The 22,093-nt window shown below is 37.9% G+C and overlaps 1 protein-coding gene across 6 annotated transcripts in view; it reads right to left on the reverse strand.

The window, feature by feature from the left end:
• Positions 1-22,093, reverse strand: part of tmtc2b (transmembrane O-mannosyltransferase targeting cadherins 2b) — a 126,105-nt gene that overhangs the window by 15,188 nt on the left and 88,824 nt on the right. For 3 of the 6 annotated variants that reach the window (XM_057836149.1, XM_057836151.1, XM_057836154.1), the window contains 3 exons: positions 19,009-19,130; positions 3,252-3,333; positions 1,062-1,176 (listed from right to left, as the gene is read on the reverse strand). In XM_057836149.1, coding sequence (XP_057692132.1) covers positions 1,062-1,176; positions 3,252-3,333; positions 19,009-19,130 — 319 coding nt within the window. Of the gene's footprint in view, positions 1-1,061; positions 1,177-1,243; positions 3,000-3,251; positions 3,334-12,012; positions 12,435-19,008; positions 19,131-22,093 lie in introns of those variants that run through there. The other 3 variants (XM_057836150.1, XM_057836153.1, XM_057836152.1) reach the window with 3 other exon arrangements.

Genomic DNA, 22,093 nt, shown 5'->3' on the forward strand with positions numbered 1-22,093 from the left:
TAAGCGCCGAAATGACGATGTCTGACGTTTGTGTGGTTTGCTGACTTTATTCAGTTGCTCATGACATCAACACTTGCGGAATGAAACTGAAATAAAAATGAAATTATTTCAGTTTCATCTTCAATAACAGCAATTCAAATGTGCGTTTATAGCTAGCTGCTGATACAGCAATAAGAATCCACACAAACGATAAGCATGTATCAGTTAGTATTCGGACATCATCACAAACAATCACATCGACTGATCCAAAGTATTCGACCACGATTGAAAACACACTATAAACATTACAAAAGATGTTATACACAGGTGTTGCCTCTGTGGATGCTTCACAAGCAACAAATGTCCGCGCAGGCTTGCAGCTCTTTACCCTCTCATTCAGCTACGCGACTTCTTGGGAGCAAATGGCTGTCGTAAAGTCCAAACCACGTAAGTCGGGTACGTCCTAACTCAGCAACTACCTGTATATATAAACACCTTTAAAACCCTAATGAATCTTCTCCCAGTGGTGCTAAGACACGTCAAGCAACGTGGAAATTTAATGGTTTACTGCTAGATCCAGTTAAAATGTTTTACATACCTCAGTCAAACATTGGTTATTCAAAAGATTCTTTCACCCAGGAAATAAAGAGCCAGACACTTGTCTGTCATGCATAATACGACCATTTTCAAACTTTATGTTATAATGAATGCACCTCTGATGTTTGGATTTAACAACAAAATCACTTTCATTGCTTAAATTAAAAATACAAAAAAACTGAAAGCTACAGTCGACTAACGCTCTATTGTTCAGGCCACTGTTCCGAACATTGCACTTTTATTTGGAAGTGAGCGCCAGCTCCCGCAAAGTAAAAGTGGCAAGGGAAAGCGAGAAAGTGCATAGGAAAATATACAGCTGGATAGCTCACTCAAGCTCAACTGGCACTGCGACCACAGAAGACGATTAAAAAATGCAGTCTAGTCAATCGAAGAAACCATGCAGACATGGCACACGTCTCTCTACTTAACACAGCCTTTCCTTCCAACTGAAGGAATGGACTATATGCAGTCAATTTACCACACACCTTAGCATATGAGCAGCACTGAAGACCACATCAAACTCGCCGCTGTCAAGCCGGGCAGCCTTCTGTGCCATCTCTGCCGCTTCCAGGAGCCGAGATTCTTCCAACAAAAACTGACCTGGAAGCCCAACAGAGAACAGCACTCCATTGTAAGATTGCAGATGGGAATTCCTGAGAAATATAACTGACAGAGTAGTACCCAAGCAAGAAAACATTAACAGACAGTGTATTCTAAATATATAGCATGTCAAACACACTAACAACTATTGAGACATTCCTCATTTCTTCAGATTCATTAACTTAATTAATAAAGCCATCACAGTCCACACTTTTTCATTTTTATGCATTATGTGGTTCAAAATCAGTGTGACATGATTTAAAATTGACAGTTGTTGCTACAGACCCACTTAAGTCAGGAATGGCTGAGTGGCTGCATACTTGCTAAAACCTTACTGACCTTGGGAGGAGTTGCGGAATGATTGGACTGAATTTCTTGATTTTCTGAAGCATTTTGAAACAATAATTGTGCTGTTTTCAGGCATTTTATATATATAAAAAAAAAAAGACTCCCTAAACAAGATTTGAAACACGCTATACTACACTTTGAGTTTTAAGTGAGTGAGACACAGGTTGATCGGTGCCTAGCCATACAAATATACTGCATATTTATATATTTTGTGTTTGACAACCATACTTATTTTTTTTTCTGTGCATCTTTGGACGAAATAGCGAATCAGATAAGATATACTTTATTTTCCCCTTGGGGAACTTTTTGCTGGACGTCCAACTGTTTACAGAAAAGAGAAACAGCAGAATACAAAGAGACAAAAAAATAAAAAGCAAAAAAGTGTACAGCAATTAGAGCAAATTTTGGTTCAATACGCAGAATACCGTAATTTTCGGACTATAAGCCACACTGGACTATAAGCCGCAGCTGTCTTCACTGTATTATGGGATATTCACACAAAAAGATATTAACTGATAATACTGTATTTGACAGCAGCATTAAAAGACTATCATACGACCAAATGAACCACAATGAAGCTTTGAACCAATTAGCTGCAAAGCTTCAAGAAGCTTCATTTGGCCATTACTCCTCCCTTGGGAGAGACAGTCAACCTCTGCTGCCACCTGCTCTCAACACTGCACTCCAACATGCGTTGCAGCGCTACATATGTAAATAAGAATCAAAATTCATGTTCTGTGTTAATCATTTCTTCAGGTACTCCTTCAGTTGTTTCATTAATTACTAGCGCTGGTATTTGGTAACACTTTATTTGACAGTTGTAACGCTTGGCAGGGCAGGATGAGCGTATAGAAGGCAAAAAAAGAAGCAGACGTCCACCCATGCACTTTTAATAGTCAAAAATAACTCCAGCTCTACCACTCGTCACTCGGAGCTCAGCGGTACGCACACACGCGTTCCCAGACGAACTCCCCCAACACAAGTAAGCAATAACAGAAGAAGAACATATACAACATAAATAAAGCAGCGCCACCGCGCGGTGGACGTCGGGAGGAAGACCACTCAAGGAGGTGACTGTTACACAGTGTCACCATAAAACTGTCATAAGACCATCGTAATTATGACATGACATTGCCATGAGCATTAATGAATGCTTATGACAGATGTCATTTTGTGTCATCCAGCAAATTATCTCACTTTTGAATGATGTAAAAGATCCGAGCTAGACATAATGGAGTTATTGACATAATTTGACGAATGATACTTAATGACATTTGTCATAAGCATTAATTAATGCCCATGATAGTGTCATGTTACAATTATGACGGTCTTATGGCAGTGTTATGACACCGCTGTCAAATAAAGTGTTACCTATTAACCCAAATAAATCACCAAAATCGCCACACTGAACTATTATCCGCATTACTTTGGTGCCATCGATGACTATGGACGTCCAATCCATTTGAAACAGAGGGCTGGAAGAGATCAATGGTAGTCAATGAGTTAATGAAAAATCGGCTCAAAAAATAGTTGCATGGGTCCTTTAAGATTGGATAGCTCAAAAGCTTTTCACACAAGCCATGTTTTAAAATGCATACTTTCTACAAGCACGCTGGCTTTCTGCCTAAAAATACAAATGCAGAATATACTGCATGTGTGCTACTAAGGAAATAAGGATGGGATCAAGATATATCAGATTGAAGTTGTGGAAACAAATGAATACTTACCATAATGCATGTAACAGTTGCCCTTTGTGGGATCTAGCTGGATGGCCTTCAAGAAGTACTTCTCTGCTTCTGATTTCTGCCCCTGAGACAAATTAAGCACTGTGTCATTATTGCGGTTTCAATTGCTATTCAGTCCAATAACACCACGGTCAACTCAACAGTCAAAATATCGTTGTGTATTCCTAACGTGTCTCCCTAAACCGCAGCCTCACTTTAACAATAAATCTTAAAAAATACACATCCACCCTTGCTGTTTCTCTAGGCTCATGTGTCATATGTCAACATACAATACAGTACGTGTGGTCAATCTTGATGCAACCAACCAAAAGGGTTTAAGGCACATTTATCATCTTTTGATCAGTGCAAATAGCACTCGCAGAACTTAACCGCAGATTGCTGGTGTGTACCTGAACTTATGGGTGCAGCAACCGAAAGAGGGTGCAAAGGAAATGAACTCTACCTTCATGTACTTGCAGGAATCTATAGAGGGCTTACAAAAGCAGTTTTCAGAAGACCACAGATATCCATGAACAATATGTCAAATGATAAGGTAATAGTCAGTAGGGTGCAAAAAGGTATTTTCCATGCCTTGTAGTAATGTTTTCTACTTCTAAACTTCATCCTTTTTTTTAATTTAAAAAACAAAGAAAAAAAAACAACATTGAAGAAAGGTGCCATATATTGGCCAATGACAATTTATATTATTAATAAAAATTTAAGATGCTCCAAGTAAAACTGTGAACTACTGTTAAACTAGCGATATAGGGAGAACACAAATGTGCATGGCATGTGTGCATAAAGTGTAGGTTCAAATTAAAAGGACACAATTAAAAACAAAGCCACCGCAAAGTCCCTTGTGACTTTGAAAATTCAATCAAAGCTACAAAAGAAGTTAAGCTGGCCAATAGGAGTGCAAGCCAGGACTGAACACGTTCAAGATCAATTCAGGCACCAGATGACATCTGATCAAACAAACCACATAAAGCCGCCATCCATTTCAGCACGAACAAGGCAGTCATAATTAGACCGAAAGGACAATAAGCTTAGCATAAATACTACATTTAGAGCCCTTTTAGACTTTAGATGAAGCACTTTATTTTGGCAGCATCCAATCAAAAGATTCGTATTAATGGCAGTAAAATTTTTAGAGAACAGCAGATTCATAGAATTGTTACAATGTAAATATACAAGTGTGGCGAGTTTCCTTTGCGGAAAAATCAAGCCCGAGCAGAGTGTACTCTATGTATGGCTACGCCTGGGAGTCAGCTTACGTTGCAATTGGAAAATGGTCATCTCTGTGTAGTTTCATTTTGACTTTTGACAAGCTGATGATTTTATAATGACTAAGGCATGCATGTGTGTGTGTATTTCCTCAAAACCAGAATAAAGCTTTCACTCTAAAAGTGGAAGTTGATGGAAGATGTGGCTTTTGACATGACTTCATATCATTTATCAGATGGAACTCATTAAAGACAAATGGGCCGTTGACATGGTGACACTGCGACACCATGATGCAACAGTTGTGTTGCGGAATGGCTTCGCCTTAAATGGTGACGGCGAAAACGAAAGGCGAAGACGCAAACTTTTGATTCCGTCCTCCAAAGCGAAGGATTCGATTGCGTGGATTGCTCTGCAACCATATGAATGAAACGCTCTCGCTCCGATGACATCAGCACTTGCACATGTCAGTTTGGGCATGCGTAGTCGCTGCTAATAAACATTCAAAACAGCAAACATGGAAGAACGACTGCTTTATTTACAGTTTTTCTAATATTTTTAATTTAGATATATTTTATTTTCGCGTTTTAGTGCCTTTTGAAGCAAAAGACAAAAAACACATGGACGCCATTGCTTTTTTTTTTTTTTTGACATACAATCATTTAAACTGGCAAAGAACAGCAAACATACAATAAATACAAGAGTAAAATTGAATATACAGAATAACCGTAAATAAAACTGAAAAATAAAACGTAGCTGGGAAAAAAAAAAAAAAAAAAAAAAAAAACGCCATTGCTTCGAGTGGGCGGCTATGTTGTCTCCTGGGCTGAAGAGGTTGTTGTCAAAGAAGTGCATCTGTGGCTATCGCCTTGTAAAACTGCACTCCCTTCTAGAGCTTGGCATTAATATTACATGGTTTTCAAGCAGAATTGCGACATCATTCGAATGGAGACGGACCCAAGGCGGAACCATATAAATGCAAACATGAAATTTGTCATATTCTTGGAGTGCCACCATGTACAGTGGAGAGAACAAGTATTTGATACACTGCTGATTTTGCTGGTTTTCCCACTTGCAAGCCATGTAGAGGTCTGTAATTTGTATCATAAGTTCTCTTCAACTGTGAGGGACGGAATCTAATACAAAAATCCAGAAAATCACATTGTATAATTTTTAAATAACAAATTTGTATTTAACTGCATGAAATAAGTATTTGATACATTACCAACTAGTAAATATTTCGGCTCTTAGTTCTTTTTAAAGAACCCCTCCTGTTCTCCACTCATTACCGGAAGTAACTGCACGTGTTTGAACTTGTTACCTGTATAAAAGACACCTGTTCACATGCTCAAACAGACAAACTCTAACCTCTCCACAATGGCCAAGACCAAAGAGCTGTGTAAGGACATCAGAAATAAAAACAATAGACCTGCACAAGGCTGGGATGGGCTACAAGAAAATAAGCAAGCAGCTTGGTGAGAAGGTAACAACTGTTGGAGCTATTATTAGAAAATGGAAGAAGTTCAAGTTGACGGTCAATCTGCCTCATTCTGGGGCTCCATGCAAGATCTCACCTCGTGGGGCATCACTGATCATGAGGAAGGTGAGGGATCAGCCCAGAACTACACGGCAGGACCTGGTCAATGACCCGAAGAGAGTTGGAACCACAGTCTCGAAGAAAACCATCGAAAACACATTACGCCGTCATGGATTAAAATCCTACAGCGCACGCAAGGTCCCGCTACTGAAACCAGTGCATGTCCAGACACGTCTGAAGTTTGCCACTGACCATCTGGATGATCCAGAGGAGCAATGGAGAAGGTAATGTGGTCGGATGAGACCAAAATGGAACTTTTTGGTCTAAACTCGGCTCGTCGTGTTTGGAGGAAAAAGAAGGATGAGGACAACCCCAAGAACACCATCCCAACCGTGAAACATGGAGGAGGAAACATCATTTTTGGGCCATAGAGCCATAGAGTCACCACTGTTGTACCATTCATTTATGTTTTTGCACCACCACAGGTCACAAGAAACTTTTTTAGCCGGAGGGAAATTAGATCTTGTACTACTCCTGACAGTAATGGTAAAGTAGAATATTTTTTGTGTTTTTTCTTAATTTATGTAAAAATGAAAATGGCATTGCATGCTATTTTGAGTATTGACGTTGAGTTGAACATTTCAGCATCGCTACAGAGAGTATAGGACAGATGAGGAAAATATCAGGGTTCCTAAACTCTGCAGATCTAGATATAGAGTGTTTAACGTTCAAACAAGATCCAAATGTGCCTTGAAATGAACAAAGTTTATAGAGCTCTGCATGACGTAAACTGCAATCCTCACACTCTAGGGTGAGTTTATGACCACTGCATCAAGGCAAACAGTATCCATATGAGGATATACCTGATATGATGCAACCAATACTACAATGGACTGACTCTTTCGATTTTCTTCTTACAGTCTGTCGCCATGATTCCAGTGTTTTTCTTAGGCTTGCTTGTGTTTTGGCACACATGCTGCGCTCAATGGTGGGTGCCTTACACCTCAATTCTCTGGATAATGTCAAAGAAAATGCAAAGGGCTCCTTGGATGAAGTCTGACTTTTATTAACTGTTTGAGATGTGAGTATATAGAGAAAAAGCAGTTCTTTCCTCATTTTGACACGCATTCTAATCCCTAAGGTAAAGTGGAGATAGAGGGGGGTTAGTGGTCAGCACAAGGAGGCACAACGATTAGATTACATCTCCCTCTTCCTTCTCGACAAGCAATAACTCCAATTCAATCTTCAATGTACCAATTCTTCACCTCATGTCTTCCTTTCAATCAACCCATAATGATCCTGCCAACAAGTTTAATCTTGCACACTCTCTGCTCTGTACCTCAACCACCCCTGAGTACATCTGGAGCATTCTCATTGTTGGTAATTTTGCCACAAGAGAGTGAGCAAGTGGGCAATGATAGATGACCAGGCTGCAGGGTTAGTCATATATTTATTACAATCACCGAATCAGTCTCATGAACACAATGACTTTTAGATGTTTGATTAAGAATACACACATCACAGTGGTCAAGCCTAAATAACTACCGTAATTTCTGGACTATAAGGCGCACCTGACTATAAGCCGCCACCCACCAAATTTGACACAAAAACTGCATTTGTTCATAGATAAGCCGCACTGGACTATAAACCACAGCTGTCCTCACTGTAGTATGGGATAGTTACACATAAAGATATAAACCGGTAACACTTAATTTGACAGAAGCACCATAAGACTGTCATAAGACCAAATGAACCACCATGAAGCTTTGAAACAATTGGCTGCAAAGCTTCATTGCTTCAAGAAGCTTCATTTGGCCTTCATTGTTCTCGCTTCATTTGGCCATCACTGTTTTCTTCGGGGAGACCGTCAACCTTTGCTGCCACCTGCTGTCAATACTGTTGTCGTCCAGCATGCCTCCTATCATGCATTGCAGCGCTACAGATGTAAATAACAATCAAAATTCATGTTCTTTGATAATTATTTCTTCAGTTACTGCTCCAGTTGTTTCATTAATTGCTAGTTATGGTATATAGTAGCACTGTATTTGACAGTGGTGCCATAAGACTGTCATAAGACCATCATCATACTTATGACAGGTGTCATTTTGTGCCAGCCGGCAAATTATATCACTTATGAATGGATGCAAAAGATCCGAGCTGGAAATAAATGGTCTTAGTGACATAATTTGCCGCATGATACTAAATGAAATATGTCATAAGCATTCATTAATGCCCATGATAGTGTCATCTCATAATTATGACGGTCTTATGGCAGTCTTATGACGCCGCCGTCAAATAAAGTGTTACCTATTAACCCAAATAAATCAACAAATATGCCGCACTGGACTATAAATCGCAGGATTCAAAATGAGGGAAAAAAGTAGCGGCTTATAGTCCGAAAATTACGGTACCTTTCCTTAGGTGTTGGCACTAATACAATCATATTATTACTAATACAAAACTCCACTTACATCCATCATTGTCAAAATCTACACAAATATATAAGATATATATATATATATATATATATATATATATATATATATATATATATATATATATATATATAAGATATATATATATATATATATATATAAGATTTGAACTGTCGACTCAAATCAATAACAGGCTCTTAAAGAAAATGCAATTTGTATCACGTATAACTGAGCAACTTCACATTATAAATGTAAATGTAAACAATCCAAAGCACTTCTCTGTTAATTTCAGACTGTGCTTGAGAAAACAACTTCGTCATTTAGTAGGAAACATAATGAAGGACTGTTGCACAAAGAGTATTTTTTAATTTGAGATCACAGCAGAATAATCCTCAAATCTGAACCTCAGTTTGGCTAACATACGGGAAGAATTTGAGTCAATGACAGCATTGTACATGTAGTACACATATGCCAGCATGAGATCAATTGTGAGCGTGGGTGTGAATGGTTACGCTGCTCTCTTTTTTTCTTTTTTTTTTTGGTCACGGTGCACTCTGTACTCTGGTTAACGTGAATGAGATCCAGCTCATCCATGACATTGAATAAAATACAATAGTAATGGAAAATGAATAGATGGGAACAATCTGTGGAAATAAACACTAAATTGCATCTGACTTGATGCAATAGTAGGAACCACATCAGACAACAAGATGGCTTTCAGATCTAATTGAATGTTTCTGGTTGAATGATTATCCCCACCTCCCCCATTAACAGCATTATCATCCTTGCAAAGTGACCACTTTCACAAAGTTCATAATCATAGAAAGACATAAAATTAAGGCTGACATTGTTTTTATGGTAATTGAGACCCGCCAGAGTCAAGAGGTTTTTAGTTCTTCAGAAGAAATCCAGATGCTATCACACAGGGGTCCAGCACACAATTATGTCCTTTCTCTAAGGGATTGGACTGCAAAATCTTCGATGGATTGGGAGTCCTGAGTCATTACAAGTACAGAAAGTGAAAGAATGGAAAAAATGTTGCATTGTTTTCAACTTTGCAGCTCACAGCTAAGGATGGGAATCGAAATCAGATTCCAATTCGGAACCGGTTCCGAGTGTTTCGAGGCCTCGACATCACAATGAAAAAGCCTTAACGATCCCTTTAACGATTCCTAAAGACGCGTATTGCGTCGTGACATGTGTTGTTGTCCAGACGCATCAAACTAGCATGGCGCCAAGAACCACTCGCTTTGACTACACTTCACCAGGAAAGAGTATGAAAATGAAAGGTTACGACGGATAAGCACGAGCATTGCAGCCATAAACATAACAATGACAGCACGTAGGTTCAAACGCTCGAAAGTGTGTCTTCACTTCACGAGGAAAAATTACAACAAAGCGACTTGCAGTCATTGCAAGGTGGAGATAACTGCATCGTGAGGGAATACGATTGCGCTGTCCTCACAGAGAGGCTAAGGCTCAGTTCTGGCGATTAAAAAAAAAAAGTCCCGGCTATAAAAAAAAAAAAAAGTCCCGGCTATGCAGCTAGCTAAACTCCCAAATGACGATGCAGAAGACGTTGGTATAATTTGCTGACTTTATTCAACCATCATTTGAAGAGTGAAACTAAGAATAGAAATGAAACAAATCAATTTCGTCCCCAATAACAAACAGGTTTGCATCAACGTAAATCAGCGATGATTAGCTGCTAATAACAGTATGGTTAGCATTCGTTCGCTAGCATTAGCACATCGTTCAAACCACTACACAACTGGATTTAAGTGTCCGATCGCGAGTGGAAACAACAACAACAACACAAAAGATGATACATACAGGCGTTGCCTCTGTAGATATTAACATTAACAAAGAACGTAGGCTCGTAGAAGTGTTTCCCTCTCTCACTCACTTGGATGCGGCATTTCTTCTTTGGGTGTATGCGCGCTCCAGAAGTCCTGAAACTGCGGCCCGCGGCCCAAATACGCCCCGCCTCCACATTTGGTCCGGCCATTTTGAATTTTTTTTTTTTTTTTTCTCAATCGTGTTATTTATTTTCTGGCCTTTTCCTTGAAGAATTCAGAGAGGGTTATTTGGTTATTATCTATTTAATTAATAGTGTTTTTATTATTAATTATTATTATTATTATAAAGAATCCAGAAAGGGTTATTTGATTGTGGCTTTCTGAAAAACAATATTTTTTTTACATTTATGCACTTCTGCAATCGTCACACTTTTTCTGTAACAAACTGACCCCGGCCCCTCACCAGAGAAGGGAAAAGTTATGTGGCCCTCACAGGAAAAAGTTTGGGGACCCCTGCTTTAACACATATTGCCAAAGGCAGAACAAAAACCTATCTGCCAATATATACCAATATTTTTTATTTCTATTAGATAAATGTTTCAGTAAAATGTTACACATTCTTGTGTATTTGCCACTTATTGCCACAGTTAACATTGAGGCTTTGGGCCTCTTTTGATCTCGTTGGGAGTTTGTAAGGTTGTGACTTCTGATTAAACAAACTCGGTGCCAATCAAAACGTTTGTTCTTTTCCCCTAAATTAGAATCGATAAGAGAATCGATAAAGAATCGAATCGTTAAGCAATATCGATAATGGAATCGGAATCGTAAAAATCCTATCAATTCCCATCCCTACTCACAGCTTTCAATCTTCTGGTAAGACTTTATACAAGATGTTGGCATGAGCAAGGGAATCTGTCGGATTAAAAGTAACTAATATTGGAACTGAGAGAGGGCCTGATGGTTTCCGATCTCTGTTGGAGTTCATCAAACATGCTTACAACGTGATTATCTAACCATGCTTATCATGTAAAAGCTTAGAAAAGTCTAACACAACCATGTAAAGTGATGAATTCAAGTTCTGAGAAAACTAAGACGCTCCAATAAGTGCATCAGTTTAATTTCATTTAATCTGAAAACTGAAGCTACGTGAATTCTAATAGGACAAAAAGTTTTATCTAAAAATACAACACAGCGATATAAAATGACATGAATATGAAGAATAACTTTACATATTTATTTAGGGGACATACATACAGTACATACATCAAAAATGAAATGAACTTTTATAAAATCTATAATCATATTCATAACAAAATATGATCATGATTTATGGTATTGTTAGGTCAGAACAGAAGGCATTGCTGGCCCTGCCGGTCCACCAATGAGTAGTAATAGTAGTACAGTGATGCCTCATTTTTCGCGGTTAATGAGGACCAGAAACCGCCGCGATAATTGAAAAACCGCGAAGTGGCGCCCCCCAACTAAAAAAAAAACCCAATAATAATAATTTAATTGTGTGTTCAATGTATTTATTCACATTTAGGATTGGAAAGAAATACATATTATACATGTTTTTTTCCACAATTTCGTGTACACTATATATATATTACATACACACACACACACACATATTATATATATATATATATATATATATATATATATATATATATATATATATATATATATATATATTAGGGCTGTCAAACGATTAAAATTTTTAATCGAGTTAATTACAGCTTAAAAATTAATTAATCGTAATTAATCGCAATTAATCGCAATTCAAACCATCTATAAAATATGCCATATTTTTCTGTAAATTATTGTTGGAATGGAAAGATAAGACAAGATGGATATATACATTCAACATACGGTACATAAGGACTGTATTTGTTTATTATAACAATTAATCAACAAGATGGCATTAACATTATTAACATTCTGTTAAAGTGATCCATGGATAAAATGTTATATTAAAACGCCTCTTAATGTTTTCGTTTTAATAAAATTTGTAAAATTTTCAATCAAAAAATAAACTAGTAGCCCAATTCTGTCCTCAATGTGTGTGAGTACACAAATTGACAGATAGCGAACATAAGTTCCAAAAAGAAATCAGACGGTGTGGCAAAGTTGCATGGGCTTTACTGAAGTCATCTCTTTTTGACAGGAGCACGTTTCTTGTATTTTTGTAAAACTGAAAATAACAAGGCAATGTGTCAATAACTTGCATAAATCACAAAATAACATAAAATGTACACACACGTGTCCATTTGAGCAGTAGCACTAGCCAATTAGCTCACAAGCATCTAACAATGTAACTGCATTTCACCATATATGTGAACAAATTCAAATACACATCATCAATAACTATCTAATGCTCATGAATATAAACAAAGGAGGAATATAACTCACAAGCGATGCATGTATTAGACACAAACAGTGTGATGGGGCTATGAGAACTGCCACTGAATACTGGATGCGGACGTTAGCTGGTCTGAATAGCACTGTCTATTAGTGTGAGTTCACGTCGACATATAATCACGTCAGAAAAGTGCGCCGAAACCCAAATAATCCGCTGCACTGAATCGCCAGCAGAGGGCGACATTACGCCACATAACATATGCAAGTCACACCCAAGCGCCAGCAGAGGGCGGAAAAACTCCATTAAACACAATTAACAAGTTGGCCTTTCACTGTACTGACATTTAAATCTGTCTGAGCGGGCATAGTGCGTTAATTGCGTCAAATATTTTAACGGGATTAATTTAAAACATTAATTAACGCCCGTTAACGCGATAATTTTGACAGCCCTAATGTGTATATATATATATATATATATATATATATATATATATATATATATATATATATATATATATTTTATTATGTATACACATAAGTGGTCCGCATACACGCATGCGTACTGGACGTAGACAAACGCGCTGGCCCTCAACGGTTTCTATACGCTTTTGCGTACCGATGGCTGACCACTGTATTTGCGGCGGACAGGAGAAAATAACTTCTTAAAATGTCGAAGAGGCAGGCCACACTGAGTAATTACTTCCGTGTTCCCCCACCCCGTCAAAAGACAGACAGACGACAGAGACGTCACCGGAGCTACCGAAAAAAAGGACTTGTGCTGAAAAGTGGCTGACAGGAGGTACCATGGCTAGAAGCAAATGATGCTCGCACGGAAATGCGTTACAAAATGTGCCGTGAGAATCCCAATGTCGCCGATAAGAGCAGCGCATTTTATGTAGGGTCAAAGAATTTCAGCCATCCAAACTTTGAAAAGCACGAAAAAAACAGAGAGCATGTGGCATTTAAGCAAACTATCGATGTCAGACAAGTGGCGGAATAGGGCGGAATAAAGGTAATGAACAGCGACATGCACTGACAAACGTGTTTTTGCTCGCATTTTACAAAGCTAAACATGCACGTTCAATGAGGTCTTATGAGGAGGACATCCCACTTTTAAAAAGGCTTGGAGTTAATGTGGGAGCCGCATAATGCCCTTTATTTTGAATTGGTGCTTTTTATTTCTTTACATTTTACTTCAAAGTAATGGCAATTTTGTTGTGCCAGTTGATGTTAATCAAGCATTAATTGTTAATTTAATTAATTAAAGTTAATTGGCTCTAAGTAAAGCTTGTCATAAATTTATCGCATCAGGCGGGTCGGCTCTCAAGCTCAATGAGGACCAAGTCACATCTCCAGGTCCTCCTCTGAGAACCTGAGCAAAAAAATTATGTGCACCCCTGTATATACATATACATATGTATGTGTGTGTATACATATATGTATATATATATATATATATATATATACAGTATATATATATATATATATATATATATTTATATTAGGGCTGTCAAAATTATCGCGATAACGGGCGTTAATTAAATTTTTAAATTAATCACGTTAAAATATTTGACGCAATTAACGCATGCACTGAATGAGCCGCTCTCGCATTGCCTCAAACAGATTTCAATGACGCCATTTATGGACATTAACCTTTGAGAGTCGCAGGACGCGCCGGCGCGTCCTCAGCGCACGTCGTCTTTGAAGCGCCCTCACGTTTTAATTACGTCACCCACATGCCGTTGGTTGGTCTCGTTTTAAAGTGCGGATGTTGCGGTTTACTCTCGTTATTATTTGAAGTCAATCGACCAACTAGAACGTGAGATATTGTCATTTAAGTTTTATAGTTTTATTGTCCTCTCAAAAAAACATTAAAACGCTGCATGGATCATTTGTTTATGTCTATATTTCCATTATTTCTAGTCCTTTTTCAAAACGGAAGCTCCATGAAAAAAACACAAATCAAACGAACCCTTTCGAAGTCACAGTGGAAGCACAAAATGCGTTTTAAAAAAATTTTTTTTTATAAATATAACTGCGGTGCGAGGTTCAACCGAACGAGAGGGAGGAGGAGTGTTCTGAAGCAGCGAGGTGGCGAGCGACGGCCAGTTGGATACTGCTGGATCGAGCAGCGACTTTGTGTGACTTTGACAATGAACGGAAAACTAAATTTAGCGCAAGCAATTGTGCTTCTGATCAACTTGAGGAAGAGGATGGTCCAAATTCGTCATCATCGTCTTCTTCGAAAGAGTCCTCGAGTGAAGATAGTGACGGATTTGAACACGTGGGTGATGCCATCGACGAGCAGAGGTAAACCAACTCACTCTTTTTTTTCATGCTGAAAACGTTTCTTTTGAAAGTTTGTTTTGATATTGCAAGACAAAGTTAATTTTGATGCAATATAAGTGTGTGTTTGTGTATATAATAATAAAATGTGCATATCAGATCAAAGTCGTACGTGCACTGTGGGTATCCCAGGCAGGAATTTATAATTTGTGGTGTTCTTCTTTCTATATGAAGATTAGGGATGTAGCACATATTCAGCTATGGTATTCTTTCTATTGTCATACATATAGATTTCCATTATTATTTATTGCTGTATATATTTTTATTTTATACTTTATTATTTTCATAAATACTGACTTATTTTCATGTACATTTATAGTGACAATGAAAGCAAAGTGAAATGAAAATGGAAGGGTGGAAAGAGGACCGACACCCCATGGAAGTGTGAGCTGTGTGATGTAGCCGTGTCTAATTCCAGGACGAAACTGCTTTTCGGAGTGGCATGACTGAAAAAAATTTAACTTGTTTATTGTAAATATTTTTGAAAATGCTTTTTTCCCCCCAATGTTATATATATATTTTTTTCCCCACATCAATCTTCTCAATTTGTGTATATAAATGTGTGTTCAAGAAGCTTGATTGTGTGTACATAGTTTTCATCAGGCGATTGGCCGCAATACCTAAACTCATAAAGAGATGGCCTCTAAACACTTTTTGTGTTAGATGGTATATATTTTTTCACTGTTCTTCACTGTTAGGTCTGCTGTATATAACCTGTTTTGACTGGAGCATGTATAAAGGCAAAAAACGCCTATGGCTATACCTGTTGTTTATGTTGAATTGTCAAATATAAGACTATTTATTCTAAATTTTTTTGGTTGAATGTTCATCCTAACATGTTGAATAAATATTACAAAGTTTTAAAACGGTTCGTTACGCATGTTTGGTTGTCAATTGGACATCAATATTAAAAATTTTGACAAAACGATTTTGGAATTTTTGGTCTTTTTGGGCCCAAAATGATGATTTATAATTGATCAGTGAAGGAAACAACAATTTGGACATGAAGTTCAAGGTGTCACAAAAAAAGGGACCAAACCAGGCCATCGTAAACAATTCTTTCTTTGAAATATAAAGGCAACTTCAAAGGCATGCAAAATCAGACAAAATAGGCCCAGACCTTAAAGGGTTAAGAGTGAAGAGAATGCCACTGGCCGCTTGGGGGTAGCGCAGCGCCGTTCCATACTAATGTTATTCCTTCTAATAGTGGGAGAATTAGTAGTTGTGAGACGTTTATGCTGTTGCTTTGTGCTCCACACATATTTCGGTAAGTTTGCTTTCTTTTAGTGGCAATTATGTGGTTCTTGTTGTATTTTGGGTAAGATATGCACAGAGATATATCTGTCATAAAGGCGAGTGGACACAGGCGTTCTTTGGGCTGCGCCGTTTATTGGCATAAGCTTCTGCAACTCCTTCACAACAAACAGAAGTATCATTTAGTGAAAGCACAACAAAAATAATATTGCTATCTCTCAAAAAAAAAAATGTTCACAAAAAGTCTGTAGTAATGAGGCCCTATTCTCACACAGCTAAACAACAATGCAAAGTGAACTGGCATTACTCAGAGTTTGGTCACTCAATTCTTATTATTGTTATTTTTATTCTTCTTATTATTATATTAACTCTACTTTTGATTGAAAATTGTACACATTTTATTAAAACGAAAATATGAAGAGAGGTTTTAATATAAAATTACTGTAAGTTGTAACTATAACATTTATCTTTTATGAACTACAAGTCTTACTATCCGTGGATCACTTAAACAGAAAGAATGTTAATAATGCCATTTGTGGATTTATTGTTATAATAAACAAATACAGCACTTATCTACAGTATGTTGTATGTATATATCCGTCTTGTGTCTTATCTTTCCATTCCAACAATAATTTACAGAAAAATATGGCATATTTTAGAGATGGTTTGAATTGCGATTAATTACGATTAATTAATTTTCAAACCATCTATAAATTATGCCATATTTTTCTGTAAATTATTGTTGGAATGGAAATACAAGACGGATATATACATTCAACATACTGTACATAAGTACTGTATTTGTTTATTATAACAATAAATCAACAAGATGGCATTAACATTAACATTCTGTTAAAGCGATCCATGGATAGAAAGACTTGTAGTTCTTAAAAGATAAATGTTAGTACAAGTTATAGACATTTTATATTAAAACCACTCTTAATGTTTTCGTTTTAATAAAATTTGTAAAATTTTCAAACAAATAATAAACTAGTAGCTCGCCATTGTTGATGTCAATAATTACATAATTCTCATGGTGCTGAACCCATAAAATCAGTCGCACCCAAGCGCCAGCAGAGGGCGACAAAACTCCCAAAACACAAGTAACAAGTGCAAATGACCCTGTGCTGTCATATTAATCTGTTTGAGCGGGGCATGTGCGTTAATTGCGTCAAATATTTTAACGTGATTAATTTTTAAAAAATCAATTATCGCCCGTTAACGCGATAATTTTGACAGCCCTACTAAATATATATATATATATATATATATATATATATATATATATATATATATATATACGTATATATATATATATATATCAGGGGTCGCATTAACCGAATATTTTCCGTCGCTGACCGGTTTTTTAAAACGGTGATGGAAAAAACTGAAGTCCGTCAGTCATTTTGACAGGTTGCAATTCACACCCCAGACCACAGGGTGGCGAGTGAGCATATTAATTAGCTATTGTCTCTCTTAATGCATGACGTCGTTGGCTATTCTGTCAGAATATTGTAGCGTCACCGGGGTCTGGCGGCGGCACCGTGATTGACACATCAACGCGAGGTTCTTATTGGTGCACCCGGTGTGCCAGCGCGTCATCCAATTGGTGGACTAGATTGCCGCCTGTGTATAGACCCCAATCACATGACGTCACAACTCCGCCCCCCTGACTGGAGCCGCCATATTGTGTGTCAGCTCGTCATGTTTACACATCACCGCTACGTACATGCCTCCTATTACGGCGTGTTTTTCTGCTCGTTAACATTAATAATCAAAATGGTGAAGGCGTGTGTGGCGGTTGGTTGCAGTAACAGAGAAGATAGACGGAGAGACTTGAAGTTCTACCGTATTCTGAGAGACCCGAAGAGGAGAGCGAGATGGACTGCTGTAATTCGACAAGAAATCTGGGCACCAAACGATCACCACAGACTATGTAGTAGTCATTTTATATCTGAAAAGATGCATTTAATATATATTTAGAAGATTTTGGGCTGACAACCACAATTAAGATCGTTGTGTGACGCTGGTGATTGGGGTCTATATAGTTGCCTCTTTTTCTATGGGGGCGGAGTTGTTGTTTTGTTGGTGTTGTTGGCGGTAAGCCGAGTAAAAAGAGGGAGAAAAATACCACGACTTCCGTGTCTAATTTTTCGCCGCCAAGCAAGCGTTACAATATTAATTAAAAATGAATGAAAACTAAATACTATTGAATATGTCATCATTATCATTTTAAAAATTTAAGTGACGGGTAAAAATAGATTATGACCGGATTTTTATGACCCTGTCAGTCAAAATGACACACAACGAAAATGTCTAGCGCAACCAACTTCAGTGGGCTGCCTGACCAACAAAGAGCCGCAGGAGGGAGAGTGAGACTACGTGATCGGCTCGGGACGGCACATTTGTACTTATTGATTTATTTTTAATTGAAAAGAAATCCGTGATGGACTGAGGGCGCGTAGCGAGGGGTCACCGTATTAATACTATTTATTTATAACATATTGTTCAGTTATCAGTTTTCTTAGTCATTACCATGTAGTCAGATATTGTAGATATTGATAATTAATGATTACAGGACACTGTAGAACACTGAAAGTTTTTTTTTTTAAATTAATTTTAGTCAAGGGAAATATTTATCTGGGAAACTGGCAAAACTGTCAGCAGAACCCCTCTGAGTATATTGTGTTTAGTTATTTTTGCTTTTGACTTCACTCATGAGAAGCACAATTTGTCATGATTTCCTTCATAAGTAACATAATCGTGGCTCTGAAGGCCAAACAAAAGAGAGGCAGGAGAAGGCTTACTGTTGTAGCCAGGAGTTTTCCGTAGGTGAGGTGCGCAGGAATGTGGTCCGGCTTGGCTCGAAGGGACTCTCGGTACCAGTGTTCGGCTTCAGTCAGTTTGTTTAGTCTCATATAGGCCTCTCCTGTGAGGCAAAAAGGAGGGATCAGGTCAGGGTTCAAGCTGTCAAAGGTTAAGAAATCACACATCTGCCGCTTGCACTGCTATAGAGTTCCAAGACTAGAAAGCAACCTCAGATCCCAAGAGATGGGATCTCTCTGAATTTGGCCAGCAAAATTGAAAGCTTTATTTAAAATGCTACATTGATACCCAGCGTCTACTACCAAATATTTTGGATTCTTGTGAGAATAGTCTGCTCAATATGTGAGTTGAGGAGTGTAGTGTCAGACCCTATTTGACACCATCGCATCCGACCTTCACACCTGAAAAAACAACGACATCTCAACCAAAGCCATTGGGGTGATGCCTGTATTATTGCAAGAATTTGACAGCATCGCATGGTAATACTACACAACACAGTTCAGAATGCATTTAGGGAAGGAGGCTTGGCGCATCCGCAGGTGTTAACACTTCACTTGAGCTTTTGACACGGTTTGCATATGCAGCTGCTCAATTCTGATCCACTGTCAAACAATTTGAATTGGTGTGATACTTTGATTCGAAACAGATTATGACTAATCCTTGCTTTGATAACAAAGTATGACAAGCAACAGGTGACACACACTGCAAATATTCACTTACAGTGGTATTAAAAAGTATCCGAACCTTTTGGAATTTCTCACATTTCTGCATAAAACCACCATCAAATTTGATCTGATCTTTGTCAAAATCACAGAGATGAAAAAACTGTAACTAACTAAAACCACCCCAAAATTTATAGGTTTTCATATTTTAATGTGGATAGAATGCAAACAATGACAGAAGGGGGAAAAATAAGTAAGTAAACCATCACATTTAATATTTTGTGCACCCCCCTTTGGCAGCAATAACTTCAACCAAACGCTTCTTGTAGCTGCAGATTAGTCCGGCACATCGATCAGAACTAATCTTGGCCCATTTTTCTCTACAAAACTGTTGGAGTTCTGTCAGATTCCGGGGATGTCTGACATGAATCACTGTCTTTAGGTCATGCCACAGCATCTCAATGGAGTTCAAGTCGAGAATTTTGACTTGGCCACTCCAGAATGTGTATTTTGTTTTTCTGAAACCATTCTGAAGTTGATTTACTTCTGTGTTTTGGATCATTGTCTTGTTGCAGCATCCATCCTATTTTTAGCTTCAAATGTCTGACAGACGGCCTCAGGTTTTCCTGCAAAACATCCTGATAACCTTTTGAATTCATTCTCCCATTAATGATTGCAAGTTGTCCAGGCCCTGAGGGAGCAAACAGCCCCAAATCATGATGCTCCCTCCACCATGCATCACGGTGGAGATCAGGTGTTGATGTTGGTGAGCTGTTTTGCGAACATTAAACGAGCAATAATTTAAGACAACAGTGGCTTCCTCTGTGGAGTCCTCCTATGAACACCATTCTTGGCCATTGTTTTACATATAGTTGATGTGTGCACAGAGACATTGGACTGTGCCAGTGATTTCTGTAAGTCTTTAGAAGACACTCTAGGGTTCTTTTTTACCTCTCTGAGTATTCTGCGTTGAACTCTTGGCGTAATCTTTGTTGGACGGCCACTCCTTGGGAGAGAAGCAACAGTGCCAAACTCTCTCCATTTGTAGTCAATTTCTCTGACTGTCGATTGATGAACATCCAGACTTTAAGAGTTGGTTTTGTATCCTTTCCCAGCTTCATACATATCAACAATCCTTGATCGCAGGTCTTTAGACAGCTCTTTTGACCGACGCCATGATGCGCATCAGACAATGCTTCTCATCAAGGCAACTCTCACCCGGTGTGTGTTTTATACTGGGCAGGGTAGCTTTAAACCACTCATCAGTGATTGGGCACACACCTAACTTAAAATGTTTGGTAAAAATTGGTTTCAATCGCTCTTGAAGTCTTCTTAGGCAGAGGGTTCACTTATTTTCCCCCTTCTGTCATTGTTTGCATACTATCTTCTAGGGCTGTCCCAAACGACAAATTTTCTCCCGATTTGTCAGCCGACTATTTTTACGATTAGTCGACTAATCTAATAATTAATTTTTATTTATTTATTTATTTAAAAAAAAAAACTAATTTACCAATGAAATTTTTGTTGACGCTTATCAATGCACAAAAAACATATTGGAACAGTCAAATCATTTATAAAAGTACAAATAAACACGTAAATAACAATAATAAATCACAAATAAACAATGAGTTCAAATGCTGATAGAATTAACTAGTGTAGCATCCCGATTGAAAAGATGGTCTCTTAAACTGATGGTTTACAACTTTTATTCCATCCTTGATGTAAACACACTGTAAGAGCTACGGTGCACACAAATAAAGCAACACAATTAGAAATCAACAAAAACTTTTCACCTTTTTCCTTTTAAACCTTATTTACATGTCAATGAATTGCCTATATGAATTGCCTTTACCTTATTCCCTTATCATTGACAATCTCTCCCTTGAGTGCAATCACTGTATATACTGTATATATTTATGACCTTTTAACCTTATATAATTTTCTATACCATAAAATAAACCATAACATGTAATAAACCTTTCAATTAGCATTAAGAACAATACTAATAGCACTTATAGGCCCATTGTCAATGAAACATTATTATTTAGTAAGGTGACAGCACCCTCTGGTGTACAAAAAACGAAAAAAAAAAAAATTACAAACTGCGTGAAGGCGCTTGAGGTGTTTATTCACGGCCGACGTGCAGCCAAGCTTGGCACTGAAGAGACAGGACAGAAGAGTGTACTCTCCTTTGTTTCTTTGAGATAAGTCAATGTTTTGGACACTCTGGTGCGCTTTTTTTGGCTTTGTGCCGCTTTCCCCGCTTGCAAACAGCGCATCCGACATTCTAACTTTCCACGCATATATTTTTGTAACCCTTCATTAACCGTCGACGGGATGTTGTGCTCGTCGACGGATTTACGTCATCGATGACGTCGACTATGTCGACTAGTCGGGACAGCTC

The sequence above is a fragment of the Corythoichthys intestinalis genome, chromosome 5 (genome assembly GCF_030265065.1).
Source record: "Corythoichthys intestinalis isolate RoL2023-P3 chromosome 5, ASM3026506v1, whole genome shotgun sequence".
Lineage (NCBI taxonomy): Eukaryota > Metazoa > Chordata > Actinopteri > Syngnathiformes > Syngnathidae > Corythoichthys > Corythoichthys intestinalis.